Here is a 15,219-nt window from a genome sequence, read left to right on the forward strand (position 1 = left end):
TTCTGGGACATGTTCTGGGGAAACAGAATGGTTAGGAGAAGCTTCTGTTTTCAGCTCAGTAGAAAGGCTTTGTGGAATGGGGGTGATATTCAGCTGAATCCTTGCGCTAGTCCATGGACCACTTGAAAATGGCTGAGGGTCTTGGCGGACCGCTCAACAATTTTTCTTGCTGTTGTAGGAATTTTAATGCTCTGTGCTAGACGCTGTATGGTTTTTAATTGTATTTTTATTCCTTCTTTGATTTCTTATATTGTATTTTATTGTATTACAGTTTGCCTTCCATAGAGTTCAGATTGTAATGCAATCAGATATAGTATAGGAAATAAACGAAGTAATAAAAACACAATTAAAAATCAATATGAATATTAATGCGGACATGTTGTGGACTCCCTGAATGAAGCTCACAGACCGCTGATGGTCCACAGTATGGGAACCCCTACAGTAGCAGAGCATTTTCAACTAGCGCAATGAAATTTCCCCCCTCTCCTCCCCCCCCCCCAAGTATGCCCCACACTGTCCCTAAATCTGCTCTGGTGGGTTAGAGGAAACCTTAGAATGTGAGAGGAGGAGAAAGGGTGAATGTTCCATTGTGCAAGGAAAGAACCTTGCACCGACGGAACATTGAATATAACCCTGCATTTCTCTCTTTTCTTTTGTCTTGCTTTTCTGTTGATGTTACAGTCTGAGGCACACATTACCACAGCAACACGGACACTGTTTCCAATAATGGCTTTTTCCAGTAATGTCTGTAAGTTGAAGCCACATGAGTTGAGTAAATTATATAGGGTTGTATCCAACACTTCATGAACAGAGTTCCACTCACACAATTGGATGTTATATCCTCTCCCCGCGCTGTCCCCATCTCTTTTGGAGGGTCCCCCAACCTTCTGGAATAGATTTTCAGTATGCTGCAGGAGAGAAGAGAGGAGGGGAAAGTTCCATTGCACAAGCGAAAGTCTGCTGAGAACAGGCACATTGTCATGTGATCATTTCTTGCCCAATCCTCAAGGAAGGAAGTAAATGCCTTGCCTGCATTTATGTTTCTAACATACAGATGTTACTTGGTACAGGAAGAGCATGGTTTCTGTGCCACTGTGGTAATTTCTGATTCTGAGCAAAATGTAAGCCAATAATATTTATATACATCCATCCTCTTTTGAGGGTAAGTTACTGGAAGAGTTTAAACAGCTGTGGTTTGTCAGATACAGAGGCTGCCTGATAACTTCCAGATGCCATTCAAGGTGCTACTGACCCACCTGTCTTTGGGGATGCTTGCAGAATTTCAAGTTTTGGAATCATGATAAGAAATGACCTGATCTGTTCCTCTCAGACTAAAGTACAGATCGGAACATGGCTATCCACAAGATTTCACCCTTCTCTAAATTTGTTGTGATGCAGTTCTTAGCAGTTTAAATGATTGAAAATATGCGTTTGAATAACTGTTTTGAGAGTAACTTAAAAAAAATAAATCACAGATTAATGCAGAAATGGAATAAAATTTCAGATGAAAACATGCAAACGTGACACAGACAGATGCATCCATCCCTACTATAAAGCCCTACATCATCGATGGAGAACCTGTGGCCTTCCAGATTTTTTTAGATTACAAGTCCCATCATTCCTGACCATTAACTGGCTGACACTGATGGGTATTTGGGGTCAAAGAGCACTGGGGGGCCTCAGGTTCTCCATCCCTTCCTTATACGGTCTAAGTCTAGGATATTTTGGAAATAACTGTTCCCGTGTCCCTACCATCACATATGCATACCCAGTCAAGATCTTATGGTGGAGTCTTTGCTCTGGGTTCCATCTGCCCACAAAGTGATATAAATCAGCTACTGTACATAGCGGGAGGTGTCCCTACGCTGGCATCACGACTGAGGAATTCCCTCTCCCAGAAAGCTTGCTTAAGTTTGACTAAACATTAGTAGGCACATTTGAAAAACTCTTAGTTGTTTCGTTTCTTTAAAAAGGTCCAGGGAGAGGCGCTTCTCTGGTTGTCTTCTGGAATATAGTCTGCTCTTGTTTTTACCTGATGCTTTTTTAATGCAGTTGTCTGTTTTTATTTGATGGTGTTATGTCCATATTGTATTATGCCTTGGGCTCTGTGCGATAGGACAGGCTCCATTTCTAGGAGAGAAAGCAGTTTATGCATCCAATTGTGATGCTATTCATTCTTAGCATGATCCCCACCGAAGCAAAGCAATGTGCACTGGGAACCCTGTACTCAAATGTATTTTGCATAAAACGGAAACCAAAAACAACATCTCCATCCTGTTTATAGCCCCCCCCCCCCTTAAATGTGGCAATTTGGCTGTCTCCCTGTTCTGTGCTTCTCTGACAATTTCCTTTTGTTTTTAGCTCCCCGGTGACGGGACAAAGAACATCCTTGCCATCCTCACAGAGAAGGAGCTTCTCTTCTATAGCAGCCTTCCTCAAAGCAGAGATGCCCTGAATAAGCCAACACACAGCTTCCCTCTTATAGCCACCAGGTAATGTAAACCATCCCATGGAACTTGCATGCTGCTCTGTTTCCTGAATCGGACTCTATTGGCTGGAGTTTGAGGAAGCTATTTTCTGAGTAGTTGGGTTACAAAATCTTGATTCCAGGGATGTCATCCTCCTGAACTTGACACCTCCTTTTCTTGGATAGCCTCTAATCCCCTCACCATTACTGCTTAGACTATGGCTGTATTCAGACAGCACTTTATTCCATTTTCCTGACATTTCCTTACCTATTAATTTTTGCATTTTATGTGATCTTTCACACGATGTAAAAGCCACTTCTGGAAATCTAGTGGAATCAAGTGGAAGTTTAGCGCTCATTTCCGTGTTAATGGCTTCCAGAAAAAAATCTGTTCACAACCCCATTAACCTGGAAAATCAAGGAGTTTGGCGTTTCCCCCCTCCCCACAGTTTTCTTGGGATCATGCCACTGCCACTCACGTAACAAAATTTGGGGCAGTGTTCTGGCATACAGAAGCGCACGTGTGCATAAAGGGTGGAGGGGTGTGTGACATGTCCAATGTTGTCTGCTGTTGTGTCATACCACGTTCACTGGTGTGAATGAAATTTAGTGCGACATGGCAGATTATTAATGGAAAAAACACAGTTCCATCACACAGCAGGTACTGCAGCATGAAAGGAACATTAGAAGTCAGGACAAAATTGCTAGCATTATAAATCAGGAGAAATAACACAATAAAACCCATGTCTGAATGCAGCCTATGTTGCTACAGACGGAGCTCACTGGCACCACTGAAAAAGAGCTTGTCTACAGTAAACAATCTTCTATTCACTCAGTTGGAAATGGATAAAAGAGTGGCCTTTCCCCATTTCTTATGGATCACTTCAAAAATCAAGTAGTCACCTAGTGGCTTCACCAAATCCAGCCTTTTGAAGACTACTCCATATAGGGCGCTGTCTTTAAGAACATAAGAAAAGCCTGTTGGATCAGGCCAGTGGCTGATCTAGTCCAGCATCCTCTTCTCACAATGACCAACCTGATGCCTGTGGGAAGCCCACAAGTAGGATCTGAGTGCAACAGCACTCTCCCCACTTGTGATTTCCAGGAACTGGTGTTCAGCGGCCTACTGCCTATTGACAGTGCAAGTAGAACATAGCCATTGTGGCTAGTAGTTTTGTGTACTGGTGCTCAATGCAGAACTTCATTTCATTCCCAAGTTGCTGCAGACCATCCTTTCTGTAAGTGTAGGACAGCCTTCCCCAAGCTGGTGCCCTTCAGATGTTATTGGACCACAACTCCCATTCTCCCTGACCATTGGCCGTGCTACCTGGGGTTGATGGGAGTTATAGTCCAAAACAGTAGGGGCACACTTATCTGTGATTGTGTGTGGTCTGTCTCTCTTCTTTCCTTCCCAGACAGTTTCCCTGATCTGGTTTGTGGCACTCTGTAATCTGAGTTTATGTATGTTGAAGTGGAGAATATATGAACGGCACGTAGTAAAGGCCTGGTTTTTGTCCAACCATGTGATTTTATTTGAGGAATCATTTGTATGTTGACTAAAGATAATATGTGACCATCACTTATGGAATGGTTTCTTTAAAATGAAGTAGAAGAAAGTGGGGGGGGGAACAGTCCCTCTGCACTGAGCCTTTTCTATGGTTCTGCTGCCCCCTTGTGTTCAGGGTCTGAAAACAGACTAGAAATGCTAATTTAATTACCAGACCACAGAAAAGAATGAAATGACTCTACTTCACTAGCTCCCAACAGCATAAGAACGTAGGAGGAGCCCTGACCGATCAGAACGAAGGTCTACCCCCCCTCTAGCATCTTGTCTCCTTTGTGGCCAACCACGTGCTTTTAGGAAGTTCAGCCAGCAGAGTCTCCTCTGTAGTTTGTCTCCCAGCAACTGGCATCCAAAGGAGTATGATAAAAGGTGGTCATGCAGAAGATTGAGCCGACTTGCTCTCTGTTGCTGCGGAGGGCAGAAGTAATGGGTGGACATTGCAGGGAAGCAGATTTCGGTTAAACATTGGGAGAAACGGACTAGTAGGAAATGGTGTTTGACAATGGAACAGACAGCCTAGAGAAGTGAGCTCTCCCTTTCTGGAGGTGGGACATAAGTAGCTGCCTTATGCTGAATCAGACCATTGGTCCATCTAGCTCAGGACCGAGGTTTATGCTAGCATGCCGCTAGACACATTTTGTGCAATGTCAGACAAAATTGTTCAGTGTGAAATAAGTGTTTGTGTGTTTGAGCACATGGGATTTAAGAAGGAGCTAAGTGGTTTCTAAAAAATAAAGAGATGAGAAAAGATAGAAATAGTCAATGAAGATAAATACCAGTTCCTTTTAAATCTTCATAGCCTTATAACTAGTGGTGCTTTTTGGTTAAAAATAAAAAATGAGATGCTGGTACGTATATCTTAATAAAAGAGGATAGGGCTCTATCCTCTCCCCGATGTTATTCAATGTTTATATCAGGCCGCTGGGAGATGTCATTAAGAGATTCAGGCTGCAATTCCACCAATACGCAGACAATACCCAGATTTTCCTCTCATTTAAATCTTCCCCACCAGCGGCGATAGAAATGCTGTCTAAGTGTCTGGAGTTGGTGAGGGATTGGAAGAGCAGGAGTAAGCTCCGACTGAATCCTGATAAAACTGAGGTTCTGTTGGTGGGTGACAAAGAGAAATTGGGAATTACTGATTTGATGCTCAACGGGGTACTACTGCCCCTAAGATATCAAGTCCGGAGTTTGGGGGTCATTCTTGACTCCCAGCTATCTATGGAGGCACAGGTAGCGGCCATCAGTCGGGCGGCGCTTTATCAACTACATCTTGTCTGAAGGATATGCCCTTACCTCCTGAGCCACTTGCTTCCCAAAGTAGTACATTCTCTGGTCTTATCCCGGCTGGATTATTGTAATGCCTTATATGTTGGTTTTCCCTAGACTACGGTTCGTAAGGTGCAACTAGTGCAGAATGCGGCGGCTCGCCTGATTAAGGGCAGTCGCCATTCTGACCATATCACCCCAGTCCTTAAGGAATTGCACTGGCTACCTGTGGTTGCACGGGCCAAATTTAAGATCCTGGCTTTAACTTATAAGGCTCTTCATGAGGCTGGCCCACTCTATTTAAATAGTCACCTTCACTCGCTCCAGGGGCGCCGGCTTACAAGATCGTCCTTGAATGGCTCACTTCTTATACCTCCAGTAAAAGAAGCGAGGTTGGTGAGGACGAAGTCTAGAGCCTTTTCTATCGTGGCTCCTATGCTTTGGAATTTGTTGCCAAGTGACCTCCGTCAGGCCCCCTCCCTGTTATGCTTTCGGCGGACTTTGAAGACCTGGCTCTTTACCCAGGCATGGGAAGGGGATTAGGCTGGCAGATTGCAGTTCTTGGGGGGTTCAAATGTTTAAGCTTTTAATTTTTAATCTCTAATTTTTAGGATTTTGATTATGTCTATATGGAATGTACTTGTGTTTGGTTGTAAGTCACCCAAAGTAGCAGATTAACCTCTGCCAGATGGGCGTCTAACAAATCTCATAAATAAATAAAAGTACCATGGGTGCCAGCACAAAATGGCTGGCATGGGCAGCAAAAAAAGAGGTGCCAGTACTCCATACTGGTGAGTACTGTCACAAGGAAAGGGCCTAATAGTATATTCACTAATAGGCAATTATTCGACAATTGTTTTTGGAACTTTTTTTTAGTGTTGCAAAGTGTTGCTGTACTTCACATATTCACAAAAACAGGAGGAAAACAATGATTTATGATAGGAAACTTCACTAAAATTGCAAAGTAAATCAGACATATTTAAACTGACTGAACTATAACAACTATCTTAATAATGTTGCTTCCTCCCTGCTAAAACAAGATCAGCACAGCACATGTCTTGTTTCTGTTATTTGGGCTGATTGCAGGTGTTGCCACCACTCACCATATGCTCAGAGGCACATGTTACCAAATTCTTCCAAGCTACACAGAAAGTAGATTGGACTGTGAAAGACCAACCCAAATTGTGTTTGCATTTTGACAAATTTGTAGGGCAGTCCAGTATCTCAGAGAGGAGGTCAGGTCTCTTGCTCCCTGGTGCATTCACTATAGCTGCCCAATTTCACTGCTTTTTAGTTTGATAGAAATATCTGTTGGCTATAGGTACATTCTTAAACCACAAGTTTTTTTGCCTATCAGTGAATTTCCCTGCTTTTTAATCTGTGAGGTAAGAAATGGGATCCTGTGCAAGTTTGCTGAGAATGGATGGATCATTTGCATGTTTATTGAGTTCAGTGGGATTTACTCCCATGCAAACATGCTTAAGATAGGTAAAACTGAGGGGAGGGAAGCCTGGAGTGGGCAGGGGAGGAGAAAGAAAGAAATGGAGAGGAGAGGAAATGAGGAGGAAGGGAGAGGAAAGGCAGGTCTGATCATTTGCATGCTTATTGAGTTCAATGGGATTTACTGTGCAATCATGGCTAGGATAGATAAAACTGACCATGGGGAGAGTAGAGGGAAGGAAGAAGGGGGGAAAGGGGAGCAGAAGGAGTGGGAGGGGGAAGGAAGGGATTTGAAGGGGAGGGGGGAGGGAAGGGGGGAGGGAAGGGGCAAAAGGGAGGTGATGGGAGGGAGGAGTAGGGGAGGGCAGGTTTGATCATTTGCATGCTTATTCGAGTTCAGTGGGATTTACTCCCATGCAATCATGCTTGAAAATGAACTGGACTGCCTTCAAGTTTATTCTGGCTTACGGTGACCCTATGAATAGGGTTTTCATGGTAAGCGGTATTCAGAGATGGCTTACCACTGCCTTCCTCTGAGGCTGAGAGTCAGTGACTGGCCCAAGGTCACCCAGTAAGCATTGCTGTGTGGGGATTTGAACCCCGATCTCCCAGGTTGTAGTCCTAGGATAGGTAAAACTGACCATGGGGGGGGCAGGAGGAGGAGCTCGGATGATGGAGGGGAGGGGGGGAGGGGTGAAGGAAGGGGAGGGAATGGGCAAGAGAGAGAGGATAGGAGGAGGGGAGGGCAGGTTTGATCATTTGCATACTTTTTGACTTCAGTGGGATTTACTCGTGTGCAATCATGATTAGGATAAGTGAAACTGACCTGGGGGAGGGGCAGGGGGAAGAAGAGGGCAGGAGGGGAAGGGGAGGAGATTGGGTGGGTGGGCACTGGGCGAAGGGGAAGCCCTGTTCCTTTCCAAAAGGAAAACATTGTGAACAGTATCATTGTTTCTCAGGGTTCCCCCCACCTTTTTATTCTACAGCAGGCACATGTAGCCTCCCACCCAAATTTAAACCAAAGCTGTCCCTGGCCACATCCACACCAGACCTTTATTTCACTTTACACAGTCATGGCATCTCCCAAAGAATCCTGGGAAGTGTAGTTAGTGAAGGGTTCTGAGAGTTGCTAGCAGACGCCCTGTTCCCTCACAGAGCTTCAATCAGAGCGGCTGACTGTTAAATCTCTCTGGCCACTCTGTCAGGGGAATAGGGAGCTCTGTTAGGGGAATAGGAGTCTCCTCCCGGCACCCTTCACAAACTACACTACCCAGGATTCTTTGGGGGAAGCCATGACTATCTCAAGTGAAATCAAAGTCTGGTGTGGGTGTGGCCCCCTGATTAGGCAAGCCCAGCAGCTGTGAGTCTGGCTTTTAGAACACTGACGGTTATTGAGCATGCCCGACATTATCATTCAGTTCAATACAAAATTTCTTAAATTAATTAAAAATCGGCCAGGCATTTTTTAAACGGCAGAAGATGAAGGTCAGAGTATGGGGCAAGGTCAGTAATAGGATTACAGGTACTCTGTGAACATGGCTGATTTTTAATTAATTTCAACAGAATATGAGAACTCTGACAAAAAAGTCCAAAAGGGGCCTGGTGTTTTTTGTTTTGTTTACACTTTGAACACTCGATTCTCTCTGTTTTGTGTATCAGCATGAAAATTGAGAGGGTTGTTAAGCAAGCGTTTCTGAGTTCAGGAGTATAAGTTTTGTAAGGTTTTGTTTTAAAATGAGGTTATGGGAAGGATCAGAATGGCATGGGGGTATTTTTAATTTGACATTGCGGAATGCGAAAAATCCATGCTGACTATAGTATACACACTTGTGGCTGTATTATTTTGGGGTAAATTACTTGACCAGTTTGGGGGCAGGCAGTGTGCTGGCTGCTTGTGCAGTAGGGGAAAAAAGCTTGGAATAAACCCTGCTCAGTAATGTCTGCACTGTCTAGCTGCCACTCTCCAAGGTTTCAGGCAGGACACTTTTCCTACTTGTATACATGCATAGGCACAAACAGTGTATAACAAATACCAAAGAATCATTTTATTTTATTTAATTTATTAGATTCCTTACCCACCCTTCACCACAAAGTGAAGGTCTTGATCAGGGGGCTTCCAAACTGTGGTCCACGGAGCACGTGGTCCCCAAGCTTCATTCAGATGGGCTGCTGCACACCCATCACATTAAACATTCATTTTGATTTTTAATTGTATCTTTATTGCTTCTTTTTACTTCTTATATTGTATTTTATTGATTTAGTTTGCATTCCACAGAATTCAAAATATAATACAATAACATGAAATATAAGAAATCAAAGAAGCAATAAAAATGCCATTTAAAATCATGCAGCATCTAGCACAGTGCATTGCAATTCCTGCAACAGGCAGACAAATCAGCAAGTGGTCCACCATGGCCCTCAGCAATTTTCAGGTGATCCATAGTGGAACCATTTCGTCTCAGTTATGGAATTGAAACTTAAATTATGTTAGTGTCACCTTTCCTTAGCAATAATGTTGGCTCCTTGACCATTACTACAAAAGACTCTTCACAAATCCCTTTTTTAAAAAAAAAGAAAGAAGAGAAATATTTGACTACATTTCGAAATGGGATTAGTGGATTTGGAGGAATTTATGCATATGAACTGGGCTTAGAGGTACTCTGTGAAATTGTTCACTGTGACATGAAATGCATTCAAGAGAAACATTGGGGGAAGGGACAAAGTGAAGGGCCGGAGATCAATAAGAGAGCATTTGCCTTGCAGGCAGAAGGTCCCAAGTTCAGTCCCTGGCATCTCCTGGTAGGGCTGGGAAAGTTACATTCTGGAAACCCTGGAGAGGTGCTGCCAGCCCGTCAAGACAGTACTGAGCTGAATGGACCAGTGATCTGACTCAGTATAAAGCAGATTCCTATAGAAAGATGCCTATGCCGTGCCAGACCAGTGGTTTGTCTTGCTCAATGTTGTCTACTCTACACTGACTGGCAGCAACTTTATGGGGTTTCAGGCAAGGAATGTTCTCAGCCTACCTGGAGATGGGATTGAACCTTGGAGCTTCTGCATGCAAAGTCGAGCTATAGCCCTTCACCTGTTATATGTGTATTACTAATTACCTAAAACTTCTCAGTCTTATTCCTAGGGGGGAAATGGCATGGAGCTATCTGAAGTTTGTGTCACAGTCTTTCTCCTTCTAGCTCTTTGTTGCATAGTGTTTGTGTGTATGCGAGTGAGACAGAAGTGGGTTTCAGAAAAAGAAGACTTAACATCATGGATGGTGTTATTGACCATAGTTTCCAAATCGCATGAAGCCTTGGTTCCCCTCTATTCTGCACTGGTTAGGCCTCATCTTGCGTACCATGTCCAGTTCTGGACACCACACTTTAAGAAAGATGCAGATAAACTGGAACAGGTTCAGAGGAGGGCAACGAGGATGATCAGGGGACTGGAAACAAAGTCCTATAAGGAGAGACTGAAAGAACTGGGCATGTTTAGCCTGAAGAAGAGAAGGCTGAGGGGAGATATGATAGCACTCTTCAAGTACTTGAAAGGTTGCCACACAGAGGCGGGCCAGGAACTCTTCTCAATCATCCCAGAGTGCAGGACATGGGATAATGGGCTCAAGTTGCAGGAAGCCAGATTTTGACTGAACTTCAAAAAAAACTTCCTAACTGTTAGAGCAGTATGACAATGGAACTACTTACTTAGGGAGATGGTGGGCTGTCCAACACTGGAGGCATTCAAGAGGCAGCTGGACAGGCACCTGTTGGGTATGCTTTAATTTGCATTCCTGCATTGAGCAGGGGGTTGGACTCAATGGCCTTATAGACCCCTTCCAACTCTATGATTCTTTGATTCTAGATGTGGTGATGCAATATAGGATATGTTGCAGCTGGAGTTACAAATGGCATTAGAGTGACCTCTAGTGGCCATTTCCCACATAACCTGCTCAGTGTCATAACAGAAACCAAAATACAAATTAGGCTTTGCTGTCAAGTAAACACTTGACAGGGAGCCACACTGAATCCAACACATTCACGCTTTCAGGTATACACTTAAAAACTCTTTCATGTATACCTTTAAAAAATGTAATGTGTGAACCTTATAAACCAGCATAAGTCTATGAGTTGGTTTGAATATTGGCAACATACTGATGTGCAACTAAAGACCAGCTACATACTAATGAGCAAATAAATCCACTGGATACATCCAGCATGTTTGATTGTGTGAGCCTCTACATGTTTTCAGCTTCACCCTCCATTTTAGAGGTGCAGTCTGAAGCTTGACAGTCTTCCCTGTTTGGAGGTGCAGTCGCAGATAATTCAGACTTTAATCAGCTGCCACAATTTACAATGTAGCTGCTTTAAAAGTGTCACGCATGCAAGAATTCCTATGGGAAAATCTGGGTTTGGTTGCCAGACAAGGTTTTGTCCTGTGCTTTTAATACAGGGGTGGGGGAACTGGATCCCCCACCCTTGCTGGGCCATTGAACACTTGGGCAAAGCCCCAACTGTCAACCACCTGACATCACTATGATGTCAGGCTGCCCATTTTTTCCTTTGTAGTGTTACAAGCTGCACTACAAAAGAAAATTCAAGGTCAACCAAACAGGCTTGAACTGACTGCCAGTCAGTTGATTGGTGCTGACTTCAACTCCCATCAGCCCCAGCCAGCATGGCCAATGTCAGGAATGATGGAAGTTGTAGTCTAACAATATCTAGATGGCCACATATTCCCTGTCCTTGCATTAGCCATTGAAAAACATATATTTCCGGGGGAGGCACCATGGCTTTTTTCTGCTGATGCTCGTGAGGGGAGGGAGTGAATAGTTCTCCTTTCCCTCATTGACACTGTCACAGACAGGTAAGTTGTGTTGAAAGGGAAGAGATTTGGGGGTTGTGGAGGAGGACTGGAGGAGGGAGGGAGGGGTTGGGAACTGGGTGGGTGAGTCATGAGCCTCAGATAAACTCAGAACATAAATTGAGTTTTTTCTAGATTTTGAGGGAATGGGGGCAAAATAGCTCAAGCTTATTTTCTGAACCATGAGCCTTGCTTGCCCTGTGCTGAATCTGGCAACACTGCCCATTACCCTCACTGCATGCTTCACATATGCTGTAAAGGATCATGTTGCATATATTTAAACCCTAATTCAGGGACTGGAGAACTGTGACCCTTCAGATATTGCTGAACTACAATTCCCATCATCCCTGACCATTGGCCATGCTGACTGGGGCTGATGCCAGTTGGAACCCAGTGACATCTGGAGGGCCACAGATTCCCTACCCATGCTCTCTTTGAATGATCACAGACTGTACTTTTGCCATTTAACTGCACCCTATATCTTCCCTTAACACCCATGTGGAGAAACACGCATATGTTTTGCCTTTACACCTGACAGCTGAGGAGCATGTTCCGTGCATCTGATGAAGCGGGCTGTAGTCCATGAAAGCTTATCCCGTAATAAAAGGTGTTAGACTTCAAGGTGCCACAAGGCTTTGTTATTTTTAGTATACTGCTACATCTCACAGAATAAACACACAGTTGTTCACCTTCCGTTAGTCCAGCACCAAGAGTCTCAAATGGCAATGTTTGTACTCACATTGGCTTACTGTTAATCGGGCCACTAATTAAATGCAATAGCATGGACAGAGCTGTCCCATTGAAAGGACCTTTCTTCCCCCATCTCTGCAGGCTTGTGCACTCTGGCCCATCCAAGGGTTCTCTTCTCTATGACTCAGAGCTCTCATTTGCTTTGCGGACTGGAACCAAGAAGGGTGTGGAGACGCACCTGTTTAGTGTGGAGACACACCGGGACCTGGCGGCGTGGACAAGGATGCTGGTGGATGGTTGCCACAATGCAGCTGAGTGTGTCCAGGAAGTCTCGACAGGTCAGGAAGCAGACGCAGACTTGCCCTTGAGGCTTTGGGATGCCATTCCTGGTGGCATGGGAATGAATGTATAGGCCTATCTGCTTAGGGAGTTCTTCAACATGCCAGTTCTGCATTGTAGTACTGACATTGGCGGCTGGTGGTTCCATGTCAGTGAAGCAGTGGAATCTGCCCTGGATTTTAGTCCAAGCTTTCAAGGAGCTGAACGCTTGGGCTAAAACCCAGAGCGGATACCACTGCCCCACTGACATGGAGTCACCAACTGGCACCGAGTACTGACGTACAACCAGGGGTTCTTCAGAGAGGACCTACACCACTCTTTAGTCCAGCACTGCAAACTATCAGTGGGTGAATTGGATTAGAATAGGGGCCTGCTATCCCTGCTTTACTACCAGTTCTAAAGCTCACTGCAAAACACAATATGTCAGTAACTGCCAACATCTGCTAGATTATGGTAACAGGTAAGCATAGTTGAGAGGAGAGATCTGTGTATTGGTTATGAAGTGCTTATTTTCTTGGCTTTCTAGTCTCTGTATACACAGCTCCGAAATCATCATAGCCAGCAGTGTAACCTGCAGTAGGTTTCTGTGGCTGAACATCAGTCCCATTTATTTCTTTATACATACATATATACATACATACATTTGTATCCCACCTTTCCTCCAAGGAACTCAAGGTGGCGTGCATGGTTATTCTCTCTCTCCATTTTATGCTTGCAACTACTCTGTGAGGTGGGCTAGGCTGAGAGACTGTGACTGGCCCAAGATCACCCAGCAAGCTTTGTGGCTGAGTGAGGATTTGAACCCTGGTCTCCCAGGCTGTGGTCCAACACTCTAACCACTACATCACATTGGCTCTCTCTAGAAAGCTAAATTCAATGTCATTTCCCCCCTTCCTTTCTCCTTCAGCATGCACATGGAATGGAAGAGACTGCACCTTGTCCATCCACATCGAGAAGGGCTTCACCATCTCCACGCTGGAGCCAGGCCTCACCAAAGTCATCCTGCTGCAGCAACCTTTTGAGAGGCTGCAGATGTCCTCAGACGACGGGGCCAAGATGCTTTACTTGGACTTTGGCAGCTCAGAAGGAGAGATTGTGAGTTCCCTTTTTTGTCTTACTCCTATTCTGTGGTCTTTCAATAGGTTTTCCAGGGAAGAGGATGAGATCTCCAGGAAGCAGAGTCCTGTGTATTGTGTGCTTAGGCTACTTCAGAGGATCATGTTGTGGAAAGAAGTTGCCCAGACAATGGGCAATAGGAAACTTTTGATCCCAATGACTGTAATTTCTTGCATACTACAGAATGTCATTGGGTGGGAGGTGCGTGGGGCTTTAAAATGAGCATTTAGAATCTGGGGAAAGAAGTGACAGGATATTAAGTAATAATAATAAATAATAATAATTAAAAATTATTTTTTTTTGTCTGCCTCTTACCCAGAATGCAGTTCTCGAGGCAGACTGCATAGATTTTAAAATACAAAATATACATAAACAAATCCTTAAAATCCTTACAAACATCAGTACAATGGCATAAAGGAGTACAAATTTAACCAAATGCTTGCGTAAAAAGATGATTCTTCAGAAGCCGTCTAAAAACAGGAAGAGAGGGGGCTGGTCTTTCCTCACAGAGGAGGGCATTCCACAGTCTAGGGGCCACAACAAAGAAGGCTCTATAAGTGGACTGACAGCTTGGCCAGGTTGTCATTGTGGCACAAGTCTTAAGTAGTGGTGACATGACGGAGGAGGAAGAGAGCAGGACATTGATCTTTCAAGTGCCTGTTGCTTTACAATCATAGGAGTCTGCCTTATACAGAGTCAGACCATTGGTCCATCTAGCTCAGTATTGTCCACGCTGACGGGCAGCAGCTCTCCAGGGTTTTCGGCAGGGGTCTCTCCCAGACATTCCTGGAGATGCTGGGGATTGAACCTGGGACCTTCTGCATGCGAGGTATCTGCTCTCCTACTGAGCTATGGCCCTTTCCCTAGAAGATGAAGACTCAAAACTGCAGCACTCCGCATAGCTCCAGAAAACCCTTGAGCCAACCCACAGCACTGGAAGACAGGCAAGGCTCCTCACTTCACCTAGGAATCTGGGCAACACTTCTGTTTTCTGCCTTTGGGCTGCTGTCACTGCTGCTATGACCACAGAGTTTGTAAGCAGCCACAGAAGTGAACAAAGCGCATATTGGAAGATGAGAGAAGCATTTTGCTCCCCACAGTCTCCCACGTTTGCCCTGAAGGAAGGAGGTTTCTGTGGCTGATCTAGATCTTAGCCCACGAAACAAATAGCAACTGTCCCAGTCTCACCAGGGGCCATGGCTCAGTGGCAGAGCATCTGCCTTACGTGCAGAAGGTCCCAAGTTCAAGTCTCCAGCATCTCCAGGTAAGGCTGGCAGAATGCCTGAAAACCTGGAGAACCACTGTGGACAATACTGAGCTAGATGGACGAATGGTCTGATTCAGTATGAGACAACTTCCTGTTTCCTAAATAGGGGTTGCCATGTCAGGAGAGCAAACGGGCTTTGCTTAAAGAAACGTAGCAGGCCCTGAAAGGGAATGTGCTGTCCTGGAGTCTGAACCCATCATTTTGTCATGGGTC

At 44.7% G+C, this 15,219-nt stretch overlaps 1 protein-coding gene across 1 annotated transcript in view; it reads left to right on the top strand.

The window, feature by feature from the left end:
* SNTA1 (syntrophin alpha 1) overlaps window positions 1–15,219 on the top strand; it is a 93,421-nt gene that overhangs the window by 74,408 nt on the left and 3,794 nt on the right. The window contains exons 5-7 of the mRNA XM_061631659.1: window positions 2,362–2,492; window positions 12,426–12,622; window positions 13,531–13,718. Of these exons, the coding sequence (XP_061487643.1) occupies window positions 2,362–2,492; window positions 12,426–12,622; window positions 13,531–13,718 (516 nt within the window). The remainder of the gene's footprint in view (window positions 1–2,361; window positions 2,493–12,425; window positions 12,623–13,530; window positions 13,719–15,219) is intronic.

This window comes from Rhineura floridana, chromosome 6 (assembly GCF_030035675.1).
Source record: "Rhineura floridana isolate rRhiFlo1 chromosome 6, rRhiFlo1.hap2, whole genome shotgun sequence".
Classification (NCBI taxonomy): domain Eukaryota; kingdom Metazoa; phylum Chordata; class Lepidosauria; order Squamata; family Rhineuridae; genus Rhineura; species Rhineura floridana.